The following is a 17,933-nucleotide window of genomic DNA, read 5'->3' as shown; positions in this document are numbered from 1 at the left end:
AAATGGGTATTTTCCTCCTGTTGCTTCTTTACTATCATATATTTCCCGTATATTCGTAATATCCGGTATCATATATTTCCCGTTTATTGATGTACAGTTGAAGCTCTCGTAAGGGGCCAACTTGGGAACTGAGAATTGTGGTGGTTAACGGAGCTGGTCTTTTACGAGAGCTTGCTCTCATAAGCGACCACTGGGCGTCAAAAACTTGAACAATAGGTGTTGGTCGCTTACGGGAGCTTAATTAAAATGGAATCTAAAAGTTATCGTGATTATAACAACGCTGTGATATTTTGGCTTATTGCTTGATTTTAAAACTAGGTATTTGACTTATCATGAGAGAGTGAGTTGTTTTATTTAATAGCAATTAATTCTACGCAAAGTAGCTCGTTATGCTCGTCTATATAGACGACTTAAGCTTTTCGTCATGAGAATATCTTCTGCGTCTAAATCATTGTGGTCGCTTACGAGGGCTTAAAAATAAAAGAAAATCTCAGTTGGTATTTTGAAATTGTGGTCGTTAACAGAGCTGGTCGCACCGATAAGTTGGTCGCTTCGACTTCGACTGTATTCATATAACCATCCTCGGTCTATTTGAAAATTAATGAAGGGAGACCTGAGTAGACGTATTCGTTTAAGCGAACGAAATAGTCATTCTATCAGTATTAAAAATAACATAAATTGCTATCAGATTCATTGACCACTCCGAACCCCTACGCACGCTGACAGTTTTTTTGAATAAAAATATATTTCTTTCTGCTTCAAGTTTTACTTGGGCTCTTAGGAAAAGTCACAATTGCATTCGAAATTTGTTTACGATAGTTTACGAAAACATGCATAAAGAACCAAAGAGCAGATACCTTCCGAGTACGGTATTTTTGTTAATAAATTTTGCCGCTTCACTCGATACGTTTTATATCAATCATTTTCTCAGCCTCCCAAATCTTGATTGATGGCTCTTTAGAAAAAAACTTTATTAAGATTACAAGATGGCGAATAGAACTATTCAAGAGGTTGCGTAGTGAGGACAAGGAGTTCCAAAACTGTGATTGCTCAATTAGAGGCAATGCTGTTTCTTGTTAATCTGAAGTGAATAGAATAAACGTCAGTAAAACTTCAAGAGGTTGAGTTGTCGAACAAGAGAGTTCCTAAAATGCGATTTCTCCAATTAGAGGCAATGCTGTTTTTTGTTAATCTGAAGTGAATAGAAAAAAAGTCAATCAGTAAAACTCCAAGAGGTTGAGTTGTCGAACAAGAGAGTTCCAAAGCTGTGATTGCTCAAATTAGAGGCAATGCTGTTTTTTTGTTTATCTGAAGTGAATAGAAGAAACGTCAGTAAAACTTCAAGAGGTTGAGTTGTCGAACAAGAGAGTTCCTAAAATGCGATTTCTCCAATTAGAGGCAATGTTGTTTCTTGTTAATCTGAAGTGAATAGAAGAAACGTCAGTAAAACTTCAAGAGATTGCGTTGTCGAACAAGAGAGTTCCCAAAATGTGATTGCTCAATTAGATGCAAATAATGTTTCTTGAATCTACAGTTAAAGCCGCATTGTCACCAGTTTACTTCCGGTCGATTACGTAGCAATCTCCGATGATTTTTAACGGAAAATGCGAAAAATATTTCAAAATATTGAAAGCAGTGTGTTTATTAGAAGTTTCTTTGAGGATGTGATTGATAATTTAGAGCGGATGGCCTGTTTAATATCTCGGATTTTAATAGATTCTTTTGTATTTTAACGGTTGAGGTTTCTGTCGGACCTCCGAAAGTAAACTGGTGACAATGGGGCTTTAATAAGGAAAAACTTTATCAGTAAAACTACAATGGGCGAGTGTTTTAGAGGATCTTCTAAAATACAATTCACTAATGGATTGTTGTTTCTTCTTATGCTGTTATATTTGCTGATAACAGGGAATACATCAGTAAAACGCACTCACAAGCGGTACAGAATTGCTTTTTCTGAATTTATTTTTTCGTTGTTATGGTTAATTGCAGGCGCGTACCCCGGATTGGCTGAGGGGGGGGGGGGGGGGGGGGGGGTTGCCATAGGTATTATATGGAAAAAGCATAGTATTTTAAGCATATGAAAACGTTGTCGTTTTGAGGGACTGGTACCGAGGAATCTTAGTTTCTTTTCAGATACTTTCTACATTGACCAAGGATGGTCACAGTTACTATTTCTTCTTCTGATTACAAGTCAAAACGTTTACGAAGCACCTGCGGTACGGCATCTTAAAAATGACAAGAATCATGCAGTTTTTTTCAAATGAGGAATATATTAGTTTCCTTATATGGAAGTAAAAGCGTTTGGCAAAAACGACAAGTTTTGGCTAAATTTCCTTTATAAGAATGAAAGACCCATTTTTGGCCGCCTGAATTGTTTTATTAATCTGCAATAATTAGGGAAACTTCAGCAAAAGGAATTCACGTGCGGTTCTTACTGCACAATAAACGTTTTGTAATAATATAAAAGTCCTTAAAAGCCTTTTTGAAAACTGAGGTTTTTCACTGAATTTTTGAGTATTGAAAGCTTTTGTACGCATTAGCAATTAGTTTCGAAATATTATTTAATCATATAGGGATAATATAAATGCAAGCTAAATACGACCTACAGAAATCGCGCATGGTATATATTCCACAAAAGTTATCGCGCCATAGCGTTAGGATGAATGGTGATATGGCCGTGCGTGAGGTGAGAGGAAAGGGCAACGACTAAGAGAATTGTGAAAAACAACAGGTAAACGCCATAGGATAGGCTAAACGAGGACAGGAGGACAAGGAGGAGGAGCAAATGTAGGCGGTGGAGAAGAAGGGGGGGGGGGGGAGGGAGGAGCGGAGGGAGAGGGAAGAAGGAGAAAAAGATTGAATTTGCCTTTTTATTAATTATATTTATACATCACCCACTCAATGCCCTGATCGTCCTACAAAGGCAACAACTAAGTATATCTAATGTTATTTTTATTAATAAAATGATGCCTTTTCATATAAAAATTCGACCTAACACCTCAATTCATTCATTTAAGGGACGAACCTTTTGATATTTGACGGGGGGAATGGCTGATTCCCTAAATAAATACGAGAAATAAATACGAGCAAGGCTCAAGCACTTAAAATCAAATCGAGCAAGCAAAGACTGTCAGACAAAAATCGCCACAACCTTGACAAACGAAATCTGTAAGTTTGATATTGATTGATGGTATTGATTTTTGTGAATATTCCGGTGATTTGAGAAGGAATCCAATAAAACTATCCTTGTAGCGAGGGAATGCATTTTTGTGATAATCAAAGCCAGCAAGCTAAAGAATCTGAGCTTCTCTAATAGTGAAAAAATAAAGAGGGAGATATTAATGCACTTCTTTGATGTTGTATATTTGCCAATCTTGCTTACTTAGGTTAGACTTGTTTTCTTCTTCCGAGTTATTTTACATGATCTCTTTTCATTCCTATCGAGTTGGCAAAACAACAACACGCAACCCGCGAGGGAGTAGGACAAAGTAGAAGGAGCAAATCCCCCGAACAGCGATCTTCTGGTTTTCTTTCCGAATAAAAAAAACCCAACGCCTACTGAAGGCTCTACTTTCCGCCTTGGAAATGTGCTGAAGTGCTGAAGTACAGCCTGTTTGTGTGCTTTTGACCCCTTGGAAACTAGGGCCGTAGCAGGGGGTGGGGCACCGGGGGCACGTGCCCCCCCCCCAATATTAAAAAAAGAAATATTTAAAAAATGACCATTAGGGGCGAGGCTGTCCCCCCCCCCCCCCAATATTTTCTTAATATTTTTGTAGTATCCCATTGTGCATAGCCGCGTGTACTGATCGGTGCCGATGGGGTATGTCTTCAAGATACTGGTACACCCGGGGTGTACGACGGCAGTGTAGCTCCCACGAACCAGGCCAAACCACCATCCTCTTGCATGCCATCCTGCTTGGCGCCTTGTGTGGGTAGTAGATGATCAGATATCTCTCCACCCCCAGCACTAACATGTTAGTGATGGTAATGAAGATTCGCACGGTCTGGAAATACCTGTGGGCACGGCACACTAGATCACTGGACAGGAAATCAGTGGTGAGGAAAAACAGTGCGGACATGAGGTCGGACAGGGCCAGGCTCCGGACAAAGTACTTGATGGTAAGGCGGCGCTGGAGTCTGGTGGTGATGATTGGTTTTGGCTTGTCCAGGTAGAGTACCAGTGTGTTGCCGCATACGGAACAGACGGCCACAAAGACCATGATGGAGCCAAACACCCACTTCAGACCGTACGGAAAGGACTTCCAAACGTAACGAAGGTGATGCAGGGGGGCGTACGTCGCTTCCATCACTCGACCCTATCGCCATGCGCAAGTGGTCTCGTTTTATTTATCTGAGGAGTTGAAAAGATATTGTAGAATTTGTTGATACGAGGTGGAGTGATTTTTCCTTTTAACGGTACAAATACAGATCGATGCATATAGCATAAGCTTACTAACTACTTACTAACCGAGAGTGAGGTCATGCCGGGAAATATCAAACAGAGGTTTTGTGGCGTATCGACCGAGGCTTTGCGGCTTTGCAAAGCCGAGGTTTGATATTTTCCGGTATGGACGAACGGTCGAGGTAAGTAAGTTGTTTATTATATGGCTTTTAAAATAAAAAGGACGAGAAAACAAATCAACTTTCGCTTTCGCGCGAATATCGACTAGTTTATATCGATCAATTTCTCGCGCGCTGCCAAGTCAAAATGAGTGAAAAGATTTATAAGAACTAAGCCGACAACATACCAAACAGACCTTGGAGTGAAAAGATAGAAATATGTTGTTTTAGTGGCCCTTTTTGAGAAATATGTTTAATGAAAATAAGGCAAAACGCTTTATGTCATTAAGATCAACTATTAATACGACATGCTCAACGTAAATCCATGTCATATAAACGTTTTATACCAAGTTTAAAAATAAAAAACAATAAAAATTTACATCCATATTTTAGGGGGGAGGGGTGGTGTTTTTTTTCAATTTTTTACCTTTTTGAAATAGTGCTTGTAAAAATAGCAAAAAAAACACATTCATACCCACCTGAAATCATTAATATAACTTGAAACGAAGATTGAATATTGTACAAAAAGCTTTAGATTTAGCTACCCAGTTTTTTTTTAGTAAAATATATAACTTTCATTAAATCCAAGATGGTGGATCCAAGATGGCGGATCCAAAATGGCGGATGCTGATGTCACATAATTAGCTTTAAAACGACTGAATTTGGCAAAATCCTTTTTATATTCCTGTATTGTAAAATAAAAATTAAAACAAACATTTTTGGAAAAGATATTTAAATTGTTACTTTAATTAAGAGTAACAATTATTAATAACTTATGCTATATTAAAGGTAACATGCCAATCAATGACGTCACAGATGTCGTATATTGGTTTCATAGAAATTGGTGTCACTAATAATATATATCTAAATACATATGTCAAAATATATATATCTAATACATATCTAAAAAAAGAAATATTGCCCGTTTTGCTCACTTAAGTGGCGTCATCGTGACGTTGAAGAAAATCGGTCGCTTATTGAATACAAACTGATTATGAAACCTTTTTTGGATTTTGGATGTTCTTTGCAAAGGTTTTGAAAGATAGGCTATTAATTACCATATGTCCTTAAATGACGTCACAATGACGTCATATTGTGTTGCTATGGCAACAAAATACACCATTTTGTTCCTCTTTGTCCCCTGAATCAACAATCTCTGTTGATTCTCTAAAAATGTGGTCATAATAGCTCCAATATGGTTCAAAAGTTACGGATGGGGGGCCGAAAGAGCCCCCAAAGGAAGGAAGCCCCCAAAAGCCCGGTCCGAATGTAATTGAACGAGTTTTCGGGATATTTTCTCCCTTTTTGCACCTTTTGAAAGCAACAGCTTTTATCATAGCTGAAGTTGAAACAAACAAAAAAAAGCTCAGATGTCAGTCTTCACTGCATGAATGGAATGTTTAGTTCGAAAACTCCACGGTATGTAGAAACAAACTTCTGTCAGAAATTCTGAAGTAAAATGAAAGACCAAGCACTTTGTGTTGCATTTATAAAGAACATGTAGTACTTATCTTAAAGAGCTTTTGTGGGTCTTAACTCCCCTTGTCATTTATGTATTTGTTTGTTTGTTCGATATAATTAAGCTTTGTATTTCTTGGCTATCGGTGGCGCTCGCCGGCTCGTCATACTGTTTTTCTTGTTGCTCACAAAATTTCCCGCTCCGGATACGGAAAAGACGGCCCGCAAACCAACCATTTCTGTTTCTTCTGGGTGATTTCTTCTGGTGAATTTGCTACTCCAATGTTCGCTGTCCCTCATTTTGCAGTTTGAAGGTGGAAAAAAATCGCAAAAAACAGGGACGGGCAATACGGAAATTTCACGACTACAAATTAGTCAATCACAGCGTGCGTACTATCGTAGCCATATAATAATTGTTACTTGATGACAGCAATGGCTGTATTATTCATCAGAATCTACTCCAAGCGTCCAATTACTATGGTTTGGTCGAATATCATTTCTCTTAGTTAGATTTGAATATTTCTGACGAGCATCACCCGCTATGTAAATAGGCCCGAGCCACGAGGATCCCCCCCCCCCCCCCCCCCCCCCATTGCGGTAGTACTTGTTTTGGGCTCTTTGTGGCCCCTTAACATCCCATTTCGCATTGTTTATTGTGTGAACTAAACAATAATAACAGAAAAAGACGTATGCCCAAAATAACCCTAACATAAGCGCTCTTTGTTAAGAAAGGCCATAAAGAAGCATGAATTCTGAAAGGGTAAAATTGTACATTCTATACATTACTCCAAATTCCTCTTACATGTGTATATTTCGGTAATCAAGTTGGATCTATTCAAGAACTAGGCCAAATCCCATTGTCATGTGCTGGTTCGAATCTTCCCCCACATAGCCTTTTATTTTTACTTAAATATACATGAAAACACGATACAGGCCCGTAGCCAGAGTTTTGAGCTTCGTCTCCTCATTTGTTAGCCCAAACTCGTCTTGGTGACCAACTTTTCTTTGTAGAAGCGGACCTTCCGTTTGAGTGGGAGGGTTACCGAATGCAGGAATCAGAAATCTGGGGGAGCATCATAACACAATAACATCATAACATAACAAAACATAAGTAGTATAGTAGGGGCCGAATTGGCACTTTTTGGTGCAGGAATACTAATTTTTGTCCAGGCATGCAGTTTATAAAGCTTCCGGAAAATGTAGGAATTGAAATCCTTAAAAAAACATATCTTTTTCTTGATGGTGCACATTCCCCAAACCCCCTTAACATGTGAATAGGCGACATGCTCATGGAATCGAATTACTATCTTAAACAGCGCATTTCATTGAAAAGTATCTGATGAAAGGAGACAATTGCTGGCACAGTAAACATTGTTTTTTCGACATGTGTTTGAGTTTATTTGTTCGGAAGCTTCGGCATGATAAACGAGAAAAAGAGGTAGAATTTTCGTCTTCATGTTAGACACTAAGAGTCCCCTAAGTGAAAGTTCATTTATTATTGTGTGGGGTGGGGATGTGTGGGGAGGGGGATGTGTGGGGGGGAATGTGTGTGGGGGATGTGTGTGTGTGTGTGGGGGGGGGTGTTGGTCAGCGGTCTGCTGGTCAGCGGCAGACCGTTTCAATGTACGATTGAAGTCCGCGATGTTGGATTGAGAATAAATGTACAGTCACTCATAGTTAGCTCATTGCTCGTCCTGTGTACGCGACTTGGTGTCGGAAGTGGGATATGTCGAACCCGAAGAGACCGGAGCTAAAGCTGGCCGGAAATATTAGCGAAAATTTCAAAAACTTCGAGCTCCGATTCAACGATTACTGCATACAAGCGAACTATCGGGACCTGGGAAAAGACCCCGGAATAGAACGCCTGGAACAATACAAGAGCCGCTGAAAACACAAATCAAACCTGACACCTCAAAGAAAACCTTGACGGATGTGGTTTCTGAAGCAAAATCAATAGAATCTGCAAAGAAGACAAGTAAGCTCATCGCTGACTCGTCGGCAAAAGGAATCGAAGAGGAAGTACATTGGACAGGCCTTAGACACAGCCAAATGAAACTGCGACGAGAACCAGGAACCTGCTTTTGGTGTGGCGACCGAAGAGGACCCCACCCCTGGAAGGAATGCCCCGCCAACGGCAAGTCATGTTCTAAGTGTGCTGGCAATGATCATTTCGCCCGAGTCTGTTTAGAAGAACACAATCCCCAAGCGCCCGGTTCGAACCAGCGACAACAACAAGCGAGAGGAAGACCTCAGGCAACGGGATATAACCAGCGCAGTCGGCGGGGCTATCCACGTGCCCGCGCCTCGCCTCGACCAAGGGATGTCCATTACACCGATATATGTAAAGAGCAGCAATATGGTTCAGCTCCCAACCCCGACTATGGCTTCGATATGTACGCACTTGAAGCACAAGTACACAACATAGATACAGACAGCCCCTCCAAAAGCCCGGAAAAGCGCTATTTCACAACTCTACCACTTTCAACGACAGGGTCGTCTTTCAAGCCGGTCGAGTTTCAGATCGACACAGCAGCTACCTGCAACACGATGTCTTACAACACACTGCAGTCAGTGCTACCAGACGCAGAAATCAAGCGGTCCCCATATCTCCTGCCCCCCTATGGAAACTCCAAGCCACTCCAACCAGTTGGCCAAGTAGAACTGGTATGCGACAAGTCGGACAAGTACGAAACACTAGTCTTCCAAATCTTACCAGACTCCTGCATTGGCCTTAAGCCTGCACTACTCTCTGGGAGCGACAGTGAACTCCTCGGTCTAATCAAGGTGCAAGCAGAGGAGATCCATTCCCTCTCCTCGTCAGTGGTCCACACTGCCACCAAGACCGAAGATCTCCCAGGGTTCCAAACGACACCTCCAAAAGTGGATGAGGTCAGTCAGCACGGCATACGTCCACCCCACGAAACGAAAACACCCTTGGAATGCAACCACCTACAACAAGTACACGAAATCACCACAAACCCGTGTCAGCCCACTCCCTCTCCTTCAGCGCCGATCAGGGTTACAAAAGACCTCCGCCTCCAACCACCGGGCAATCTGAGAAAGGAAGACATACTTACTCAATACGCCGACAGCTTTGTAGGACTCGGATATTTGGGTCCCCCTGTACACTTCCAATTAGACGAAAGCATACAGCCTGTTCAAATGCTGGTTCACAGAATACCAGTAGCCAAACGAGAAAAGGAGAAAGAAGCCCTGGACCGGTTTGTCAAGGCCGGTGTCCTCGCCAAGGTGACCGACCCAACAAGTTGGTGCTCAAACGAGCTAATACGAGAAACATCAAAGAAATTCAGAGTGTGCATAGACCCAAGCCAAACAGTAAACAAGGCCATCAATCGCCCAATACACCAGATGCCCACCTTAAACGAACAGCTTCACAAGCTAAGTTCAGCGAGATGTGATTGTGGAATAAATCTCAAAAAGGTCAAGTTTTAAATCCCTAGAGAAAACATAAGAATAGAAAAGAATTCCGTGAAACAGATCGAGACATTTGTCCGAGAGTCTGTCAAAAGTCGCTTCGAAGCGGCTTATGAAAAATCCCGGTGCGGATTCGTGAAGCAAGGCACGTTTTTCTTGTTTAAAGTAGTCCTAATTCTGGGGAAATTCCCTTGACCTTTTGTATTTTCGTTAGTCCTCATCCGTCGCACGTAACCATGGATACAAAAGCAAAACCCTTTGTTCACACGTAATTTATACGACACGGGCTTGACCACGTTGATGAGCCGTAACATGCCACGTGCCACGTAAGGTTGGGGGAAGACAATACTTTAACATTGAGATAATATTGGGGGACACAGTCACGCTCCTACAGGTCATTTTATGACATTTAAAAAATATATATTGGGGGGGGGGTGGGGGCACATACCCCCAGTGCCCCATTCCCTGCTACGGCTAATGTGCGAAATATTTTGCTTGATTGCTTGCACAAAAAAACGTCAAACTATATCCCTTTCTTACTGTCATGGATGTCTGGAGGGACCTTGTTTTCTTCCAAGCTGTAAACAAACGTTTATGTATTGATGGTAGTGCTTTGCCTAACACAAGAAACTATTATAGGGCAGATCCTCTACTAGCTACATTACCTAAGAAATGTCGAACACTAACAAATCAACGTTCTATCTTTAAGTACTACTCGCACCTTAAACACATTGCCGGAAAGTTTAAGACTTAATGTCTAACTTAACTCGTTTTAGATGCATGTTGTCTACCCCCCCCCCCCCCCCCCCCCCCCCCCCCCCCCCCCCCATACGGATGCACTTTGTAATGTTTTTATTCCGGACGGCACAAGAACCAAAAAGCTACCAAAATAAACTACGAACGGTAGTAGAGCGCATTTGGGGTCGTTTTAGCGCTGTTCTGTCAAACTTTGGTGAAATTTCTATTTAACTCTTTCTTTAGTGGGAGTGATGAAGGAAATTCTAAATTTCACCGAAGAGCGCTAAAGCTCTAAATCGCTTAGACGTGTAAATAGTAGACAACTACAAGTACTACATCAAGTTGGATTGAATTACATTTTTATGGAATACTTATGGAATACGGCCGTCTCATTGACAGAGCCTGGGCTACCTGTGGTGTCAACACAAATAGACAATTAGATTCGGCACGGCAGGAGGGCGACGTATGAATCGGGGCTAACTTTTAAAAATCTGATTTGTTTGCAGAATTATGGCTTCACGAACGCCATCATGCCCCTGCCAAGATACAAAGCTTGTTAAGTATTTTTATGACGACGAATGTCTTGGGTTTGTCTGTCTATCGTGCTGGAAAGAATGGCTTCTGGAAAGATATGTTAATGCAACGAGAGACCCACCTGTTAGGTATGATTAGAAGACATACCTCTCACCAGTCAAAAGCCAATTGGAAGAGCCCAGGATACTGCAATGTACGACATCGAGAGAAGAAATCGTTCCGAAGAATGTCGCCGAATCTGTCAAACGTGGTGACCACATAACGTGGCAACGGCCGTACTGGATATGGCATCATGCTATAGTAGAAGATGTCAAAGACAAAATGCTGGAAGTGATTCACTGATATGGTTCTGACAATGCTTGAGTTTATTTATTACCTTTATTTTTACAAATTATTACTACCCATTAACACCTTTTGATCGTAGAACTGCAATTGGGCAATTGCCATTTGCCGTTCGCCCAATTAATTATTAGAAGGACAATTACACTAAGCAATATTAAGCAAGACTATTAGCAAGACTATTAGCAAGACTATTTTTCAAGCATTGTCTTTGTAAATACGAAGACTCCCCCCCCCCCCCCCTCCCTATAATCTTGACAGTGCTACAGAACTGGAGGGTCGGTTTGTAACCATACTGGCAAAAAGTGAACAAATAAAGCAAATATGAAAAAAAATTATAAAGTTTTTGAATCACTAAGAGTGGCATACAAAGGAGAAAGTTCAATGATCTCTCTGTCCATCCTGATATTTTACTTATCTTCATCTTCTTTGCCATGGTCAATACCCAGGCCCGTACACAGGGGGGGGGGGGGGGGGGGGGGGGTGGTGCGAAATCCGAAAAAGTGGACCTAATTCTTCCGAGAGGGAGGGGGAATAAGTTCTCTGATAAAAATCTGACCATCCCAAAAAACAAAAAGGGATTTTTTTAATGCCTTTCAAGTATCTCCACGGGACGTTTTTTGTCGGATTTGGCTACGTACCAGATGATCTAGCTTATGCTTTATAGTTTTGTCTACAAATAGCACGTCCATTGGGAGCTGAAAGTGGACCTTCGGCCGTTGTGGGGGAGGGGGGTGCGTTCGCACCCCCTGAACCCCCCGTCCCCCCCTGATACCTAAAAAAATAAAGAGAGGGGTTTCTTTTCAATTTCTTTTATAGAGTACAGTAGCTGATATTTTATGATGGACTTATTGCAGAGGAGCCAACTGAAGCTACTACTACACTAACTATTACACGTGAATTTGACAACAACAAGGCATGTTCTAAGTTTTAAGGCAATTTTATTGACAACATTTCACACAAAAACGCTTTACTCGTCCCCTCTCAGACATACAGCCGAATTCCGAGTTACGAACAAGCAACCATTGCTTGGGCTCTTTGTGTGTGGACATGCCTACGACATGTCTTAGCACACTACGACTTTCGTAGTCGAGCCTCGGGGCGGTGTCGTAGGCTAATACTCGAGTTAACGAGGTGTTGCGGGCAAGTCGCATACGACTAAATTGTGCTGTCCTTTAAGGCTCTTGAAAGAGTACCGCTCTTAAAAGAGTGCCGCTAGGATGACGTCAAATTATTAGCAGTGTGATAGATCTATTTATAAGATTGTGGAATAAATCTCAAAAAGGGCAAGTTTTAAATCCCTAGAGAAAACATAAGAATACAAAAGAATTCCGTGAAACAGATCGAGACATTTTTCCGAGAGTCTGTCAAAAGTCGCTTCGAAGCGGCTTATGAAAAATCCCGGTGCGGATTCGTGAAGCAAGGCACGTTTTTCTTGTTTAAAGTAGTCCTAATTCTGGGAAAATTCCCTTGACCCTTTGTATTTTCGTAAGTCCTCATCCGTCGCACGTAACCATGGATACAAAAGCAAAACCCTTTGTTCACACGTAATTTATACGACACGGGCTTGACCACGTTGATGACGTCAGGGGACCCCGGTATCAAAAACCAATCAAATCGTTGCAAAAGCTATCACAAATATTCTGCATCAGAAGCAGCAGCATTTACCTTCGGCAAACCTCGAAAGATTTACCACGGCGCTTTGTTAAAGAGGAGGGAGAACAATTCACGTCTATAGTTAAAGAAGGTAGAGTGAGAGACTGGTTTTGGGTTCTTAACGCTGACGATACAAATGTTTATACAGTAGAATATCCAAATCTACGGCCTAAGGAATAAAAAGGAATTTATATGCTGATTACTAGAAGCCTTGAAAGCGCCGAGGAATAGCAAACATTTAGCAAAACATTATGAAAGAAGTTAGATTGATAATCGTTGATAAATATTTAATTCGTTTTTGAAGAAGGGGGGGGGGGGGGGGGGGGGTATATCCTAGGTCTATGTCGCTGTGAGGGAATTGAGACAGCTATCGCATTAGAAATTACAAATCCAGAGCCGTAACATGTCACGTAAGGTTGGGGGGAGACAATACTTTAACATTGAGATAATATTGGGGGACACAGTCACGCTCCTACAAGTCATTTTATGACATTTAAAAAAAAATATTGGGGGGGGGGGGGGGGTGGCACATACCCCCAGTGCCCCATTCCCTGCTACGGCTAATGTGCTAAATATTTTGCTTGATTGCTTGCACACAAAAAAACGTCAAACTATATCCCTTTCTTACTGTCTGGAGGGACCTTGTTTTCTTCAAAGCTGTAAAAAAACCTTTATGTATTGATAGTAGTGCTTTGCCTAACACAAGAAACTATTATAGGGCAGATCGTCTACTAGCTACATTACCTAACAAATGTCGAACACTAACAAATCAACGTTCTATCTTTAAGTGCTACTCGCACCTTAAACACATTGCCGGAAAGTTTAAGACTTAATGTCTACCTTAACTCGTTTCAGATACGCCCCCCCCCCCCCCCCCCCCCCCCCCATACGGATGCACTTTGTAATGTTTTTATTCCGGACGGCACCTGAACCAAAAAGCTACCAAAATAAACTACGAACGGTAGTAGAGCACATTTGGGGTCGTTTTAGCGCTGTTCTGTCAAACTTCGGTGAAATTTCTATTTAACTCTTTCTTTAGAGGGAGTGATAAAGGAAATTCTAAATTTCACCGAAGAGCGCTAAAGCTCTAAATCGCTTAGACGTGTAAATAATAGACAACTACAAGTACTACATCAAGTTGGATTGAATTAAACTTTTATGGAATACGGCCGTCTCATTGACAGAGCCTGGGCTACCTGTGGTGTCAACACAAATAGACAATTAGATTCGGCACGGCAGGAGGGCGACGTATGAATCGGGGCTAACTTTTAAAAATCTGATTTGTTTGCAGAATTATGGCTTCACGAACGCCATCATGCCCCTGCCAAGATACAAAGCTAGTTAAGTATTTTTATGACGACGAATGTCTTGGGTTTGTCTGTCTATCGTGCTGGAAAGAATGGCTTCTGGAAAGATATGTTAATGCAACGAGAGACCCACCTGTTGTGTATAATAAGAAGACATACCTCTCACCAGTCAAAAGCCAATTGGAAGAGCCCGGAATACTGCAATGTACGGCATCGAGAGAAGAAATCGTTCCGAAGAATGTCGCCGAATCTGTCAAACGTGGTGACCACATAACGTGGCAACGGCCGTACTTGATATGGCATCATGCTATAGTTGAAGATGTCAAAGACAAAATGCTGGAAGTGATTCACTATTGGAAGGGAGACAATGGCAATATTGTCTTTAAGAGGAACACTGTCGATGCAACTCAAGAGAAAGGTACCCTGTACCTCATCACGTATAACGCGCAAGTGCGGCAGTACAATCCAGCGCAGTTAGTAATTGCACGGGCAAGAGCTTTGCTTGGAATAAGAGGATATGAAATTTTGACGAATAACTGTGAGAATCTCGCGACATTCTGTAAGAGTGGTATTCACACCAATCAACAGAAGTCGTGGTTCAACAACAAACTGAAGGAAATCTCAACAAGTATCATGCAAAACCTCCTAACCACAATGTTTAAGGTATGTGTAAGTTTGATAAAAGATGAATGAAAAAATGTATGAGCAACTCAAAGAAACATGGAAATTTTGCCGGTATACCTTCTTGCCTTTTTCTTGCAAAGAACGTTGCTATATATATCCATATATGTTTTTCATGTATTTTTTTCTCGCATAATTGCTGTAGATTCCAGTTTATTACCCAGCTACAATTTTTTGAACATGTACTGGCATGAAATTTTGTATGTGAATCTTCTAGTATATACACCTATTTGAAAAAAAAAAACCGTTGTAACGTCAGTGCAAACGGCAAATGGCGATTGACAAATGGCAGTTCTACGACCGAAAGGACCCATGGAACACAAAATATTTGTTCCAAATTAAAAAAAAAGATAAATAACACATACAACTATCCATCTGATATGGTTCTGACAATGCTTGAGTTTATTTATTACCTTTATTTTTACAAATTATTACTACCCATTAACACCTTTTGATCGTAGAACTGCCATTGGGCAATTGCCATTTGCCGTTCGCCCAATTAATTATTAGAAAGACAATTACACTAATAAACAATAGCAATAATAAGGTTGTTACTATGAGCACATTTTCAGTTTTCATCAAACGCATCAGGACTAAAAATTAAACTGAGCCTCGGCATGTTCTTAAAATTTGGTAAAAACTTCGGGCTGGACGTTCTTATAAAAAAGGTCCCTTTAAAAATAAGAGTCTATTGGGAAAGCCCTAATTTTTAAATAAGAGATATTGGATGTAATTAGAACTACTATGTATACTTATAGGTTAGTCTTGCCGAAATCCTAGAATTAGGAGCTGAAGAAATGAAGTATGTACCAAAATCTTCAGAGGTGATTGGTGCTGCAGAGATGATTGGTGCTGGGGTTATTATAGCTTCTGAGGTTGGAATCTGTATCTGGAACTTGAACAAATTATACCAGAAGTACGTGGAAGTCGCAAAGGATGGCAGAAAGAGTCTGTCAAAGAAGGACTTTATCAAAGAGGTGGTGGGGCAGATATCGCAGAGATTTTTTGCTGGGGGATTAGGAGCCGGAGGCGGAATTGCACTCACAGCAATTGGCACAGTGTTGTGCCCAGGATTGGGGACCGTCGGAGGAGCTGTTCTTGGAATTGTTGGAGGTTGTGTAGGTTCATTATTAGGCCATGTCATTGGAACGACTTTGGGACCGTTTTTATCTAAAGCGATCGTCAAGACCATCATGACCAACGACCGTGCTGTGACGCCGAATGACCTTCGTCCCGGAGATCACATTGTACGTTACGGCAACCCGCTTCATCCACGATGTCACGCAATAGTCATACGTGTCTATGCAGATAAGAAGCTAGTCAGGATCGTTCGACATTCATACGAAAAGGGAGTGATCCAGGAAGTGCTTCCTTTTGAGCAGCTCAATCCGTTGTTCAGGGTGACATATCCAGCCAATGCAAAAACGTACTCAACTGAAGATGTGGTCTATAGAGCCCTCTATGCTGTAGCTGAGTATGATCCCAAGAATCCATCGTATAACATATTTTTCAACAACTGCAAGGACTTTGTATACCGTATCACTGTCAAGCCCTAAACAGAGTAACTTTTTGAGTTGCAAACTCAAAATAAACACAGAAATGGCAAAAATAAAATAAATAAAAATATGCCCTTTCTGAAAAAAAGGTCAGTCCGCAAGGGCTGAATAAGTTGCTTTTTGTTTTTGTTATTTTGCCGCCAAAATCTGGAGCGCGCACGTGCCACACAAAAGAGTCACGTGATTTCTTAGTGCAAGTCCCTATTGTGACTGTGCAGAGGTTCCTATCCTAGCGCCCTCGTTTTCGCAGTTTCCCGGTCACGTGACAGGTAGATTTTTGTTGAAGGAATTTCACGAAATAATCGCAGATACTTATTTCTGAAGACCCTTGTCAACTGCAGTCGTTCGTCCCATAATCTTAGATCACAGATACAGCAAATCCCCTGGTAGTTCCGAAAACAAAATGCAAAACTCTAGGGGACAGGGCGTTTGCTCATGCGGGTCCAGAACTGTGAAACCAATTACCAAACTTTATTAAAGGAATAAGAGGACTTACTCCATTTAAACACAGGGACGGATACAGGGGGGTGGATTGGGTGGATAACCACCTTTTTGAGCAAAAAAAAAAAAAATTAGAAAGTCACTGTTTGAAAAAAAAAAAACAACGGAGAAGGTAATATCCATGTGCCATCGCCTGCTTGACTTTGCGGACGCGACAAATCCAATTCAGCATGAAGTATTGTTAGATTATAATCCGGCCATCATCCACCCCCCATTTTTAAATTTTGGATCCGCCCCTGAAACAGGCTATAAAGACACATTTGTTCCGGCCAGCCTTCAATGTATAAAGTAGTCTTAATTATTATTTTTTTATGTAAGTTTTTGTTTTCTCTGTTTCATTTTATTTAGCGCTTTAGAATATACAGACGTAGTTTTAGCGTTTTATAAATATATATTACTCTTATTAAGAAAATATCAACCTATTATTACGCCCACTAACTATTATTGTAAAGTATTCATTTATATAATTATTGACTTAATAGGATGTTAGAACAAGTATATTTACATGTAAAATTGTAGTTTTACTGTCAATTTACATAAACTGAGAATTTTCGTCAACAACGTAGAACTGCGTATTGGCTTCATTAAAATTGTATTTTTTAAGTCTGCCTTACTGAGAGGTTGCCGAAAGAATTTTCCAATTCTCAATATATAAGCTAAAGATTCCGCATAAAAGGAGTTCCTCTGTCGCAAAGCTTAATTCCAAATTTTAAAGAAATTTAGCAGATATGAAATTTAAATATAAGCGAGGAAAGTTTGCTTGATTTCTGATCAGAGCCCGACTTCTCCCTAAAAACGAGAATTCATACACGTCATTGAAAATTGCACTTCAAGCCTTATATCTCGAAAACGAATCCATTAGAGAAAATATTTTTGATATGTTGGTTTACATAACATAAGGGACCTAAGCAAAAATTCAAGCTTAGCGAAGGTAACCAGTCCCTGTTCTAGGAAAATTTGCCATTTTTTGCTCTGCTGGGGTTCCATGATTGTAAACCATTTCAGTGCTGGCCAATTAAAACGCGTCAAGGATTTTGAATGATGGAAGATAGAAGGGGATTTAGCCGTGGAAATCAGGAGTTCGCAGAACATTGAATACGCTCCCCCCCTCCCTCCCTCCCTCCCTCCCAAAACCCCCAAAATGAAACCAAAACAAGTGTCACCCAAA

General features: G+C 40.9%; 1 protein-coding gene across 1 annotated transcript; it reads left to right on the top strand.

The window, feature by feature from the left end:
- Nucleotides 1-12,700: 12,700 nt before the first annotated feature.
- On the top strand, nt 12,701-17,323 carry LOC116613976. The gene is made up of 3 exons (XM_032374505.2): nt 12,701-12,811; nt 14,012-14,690; nt 15,467-17,323. Exons 2-3 carry the CDS (start codon nt 14,016-14,018, stop codon nt 16,262-16,264), a joined length of 1,473 nt encoding a protein of 490 aa, XP_032230396.1. The 5' UTR covers nt 12,701-12,811; nt 14,012-14,015; the 3' UTR covers nt 16,265-17,323.
- The last annotated feature ends 610 nt before the right edge of the window (nt 17,324-17,933 follow it).

Source organism: Nematostella vectensis, chromosome 8 (genome assembly GCF_932526225.1).
Source record: "Nematostella vectensis chromosome 8, jaNemVect1.1, whole genome shotgun sequence".
Classification (NCBI taxonomy): domain Eukaryota; kingdom Metazoa; phylum Cnidaria; class Anthozoa; order Actiniaria; family Edwardsiidae; genus Nematostella; species Nematostella vectensis.
This window is presented reverse-complemented; position numbering and strand designations above follow the sequence as displayed.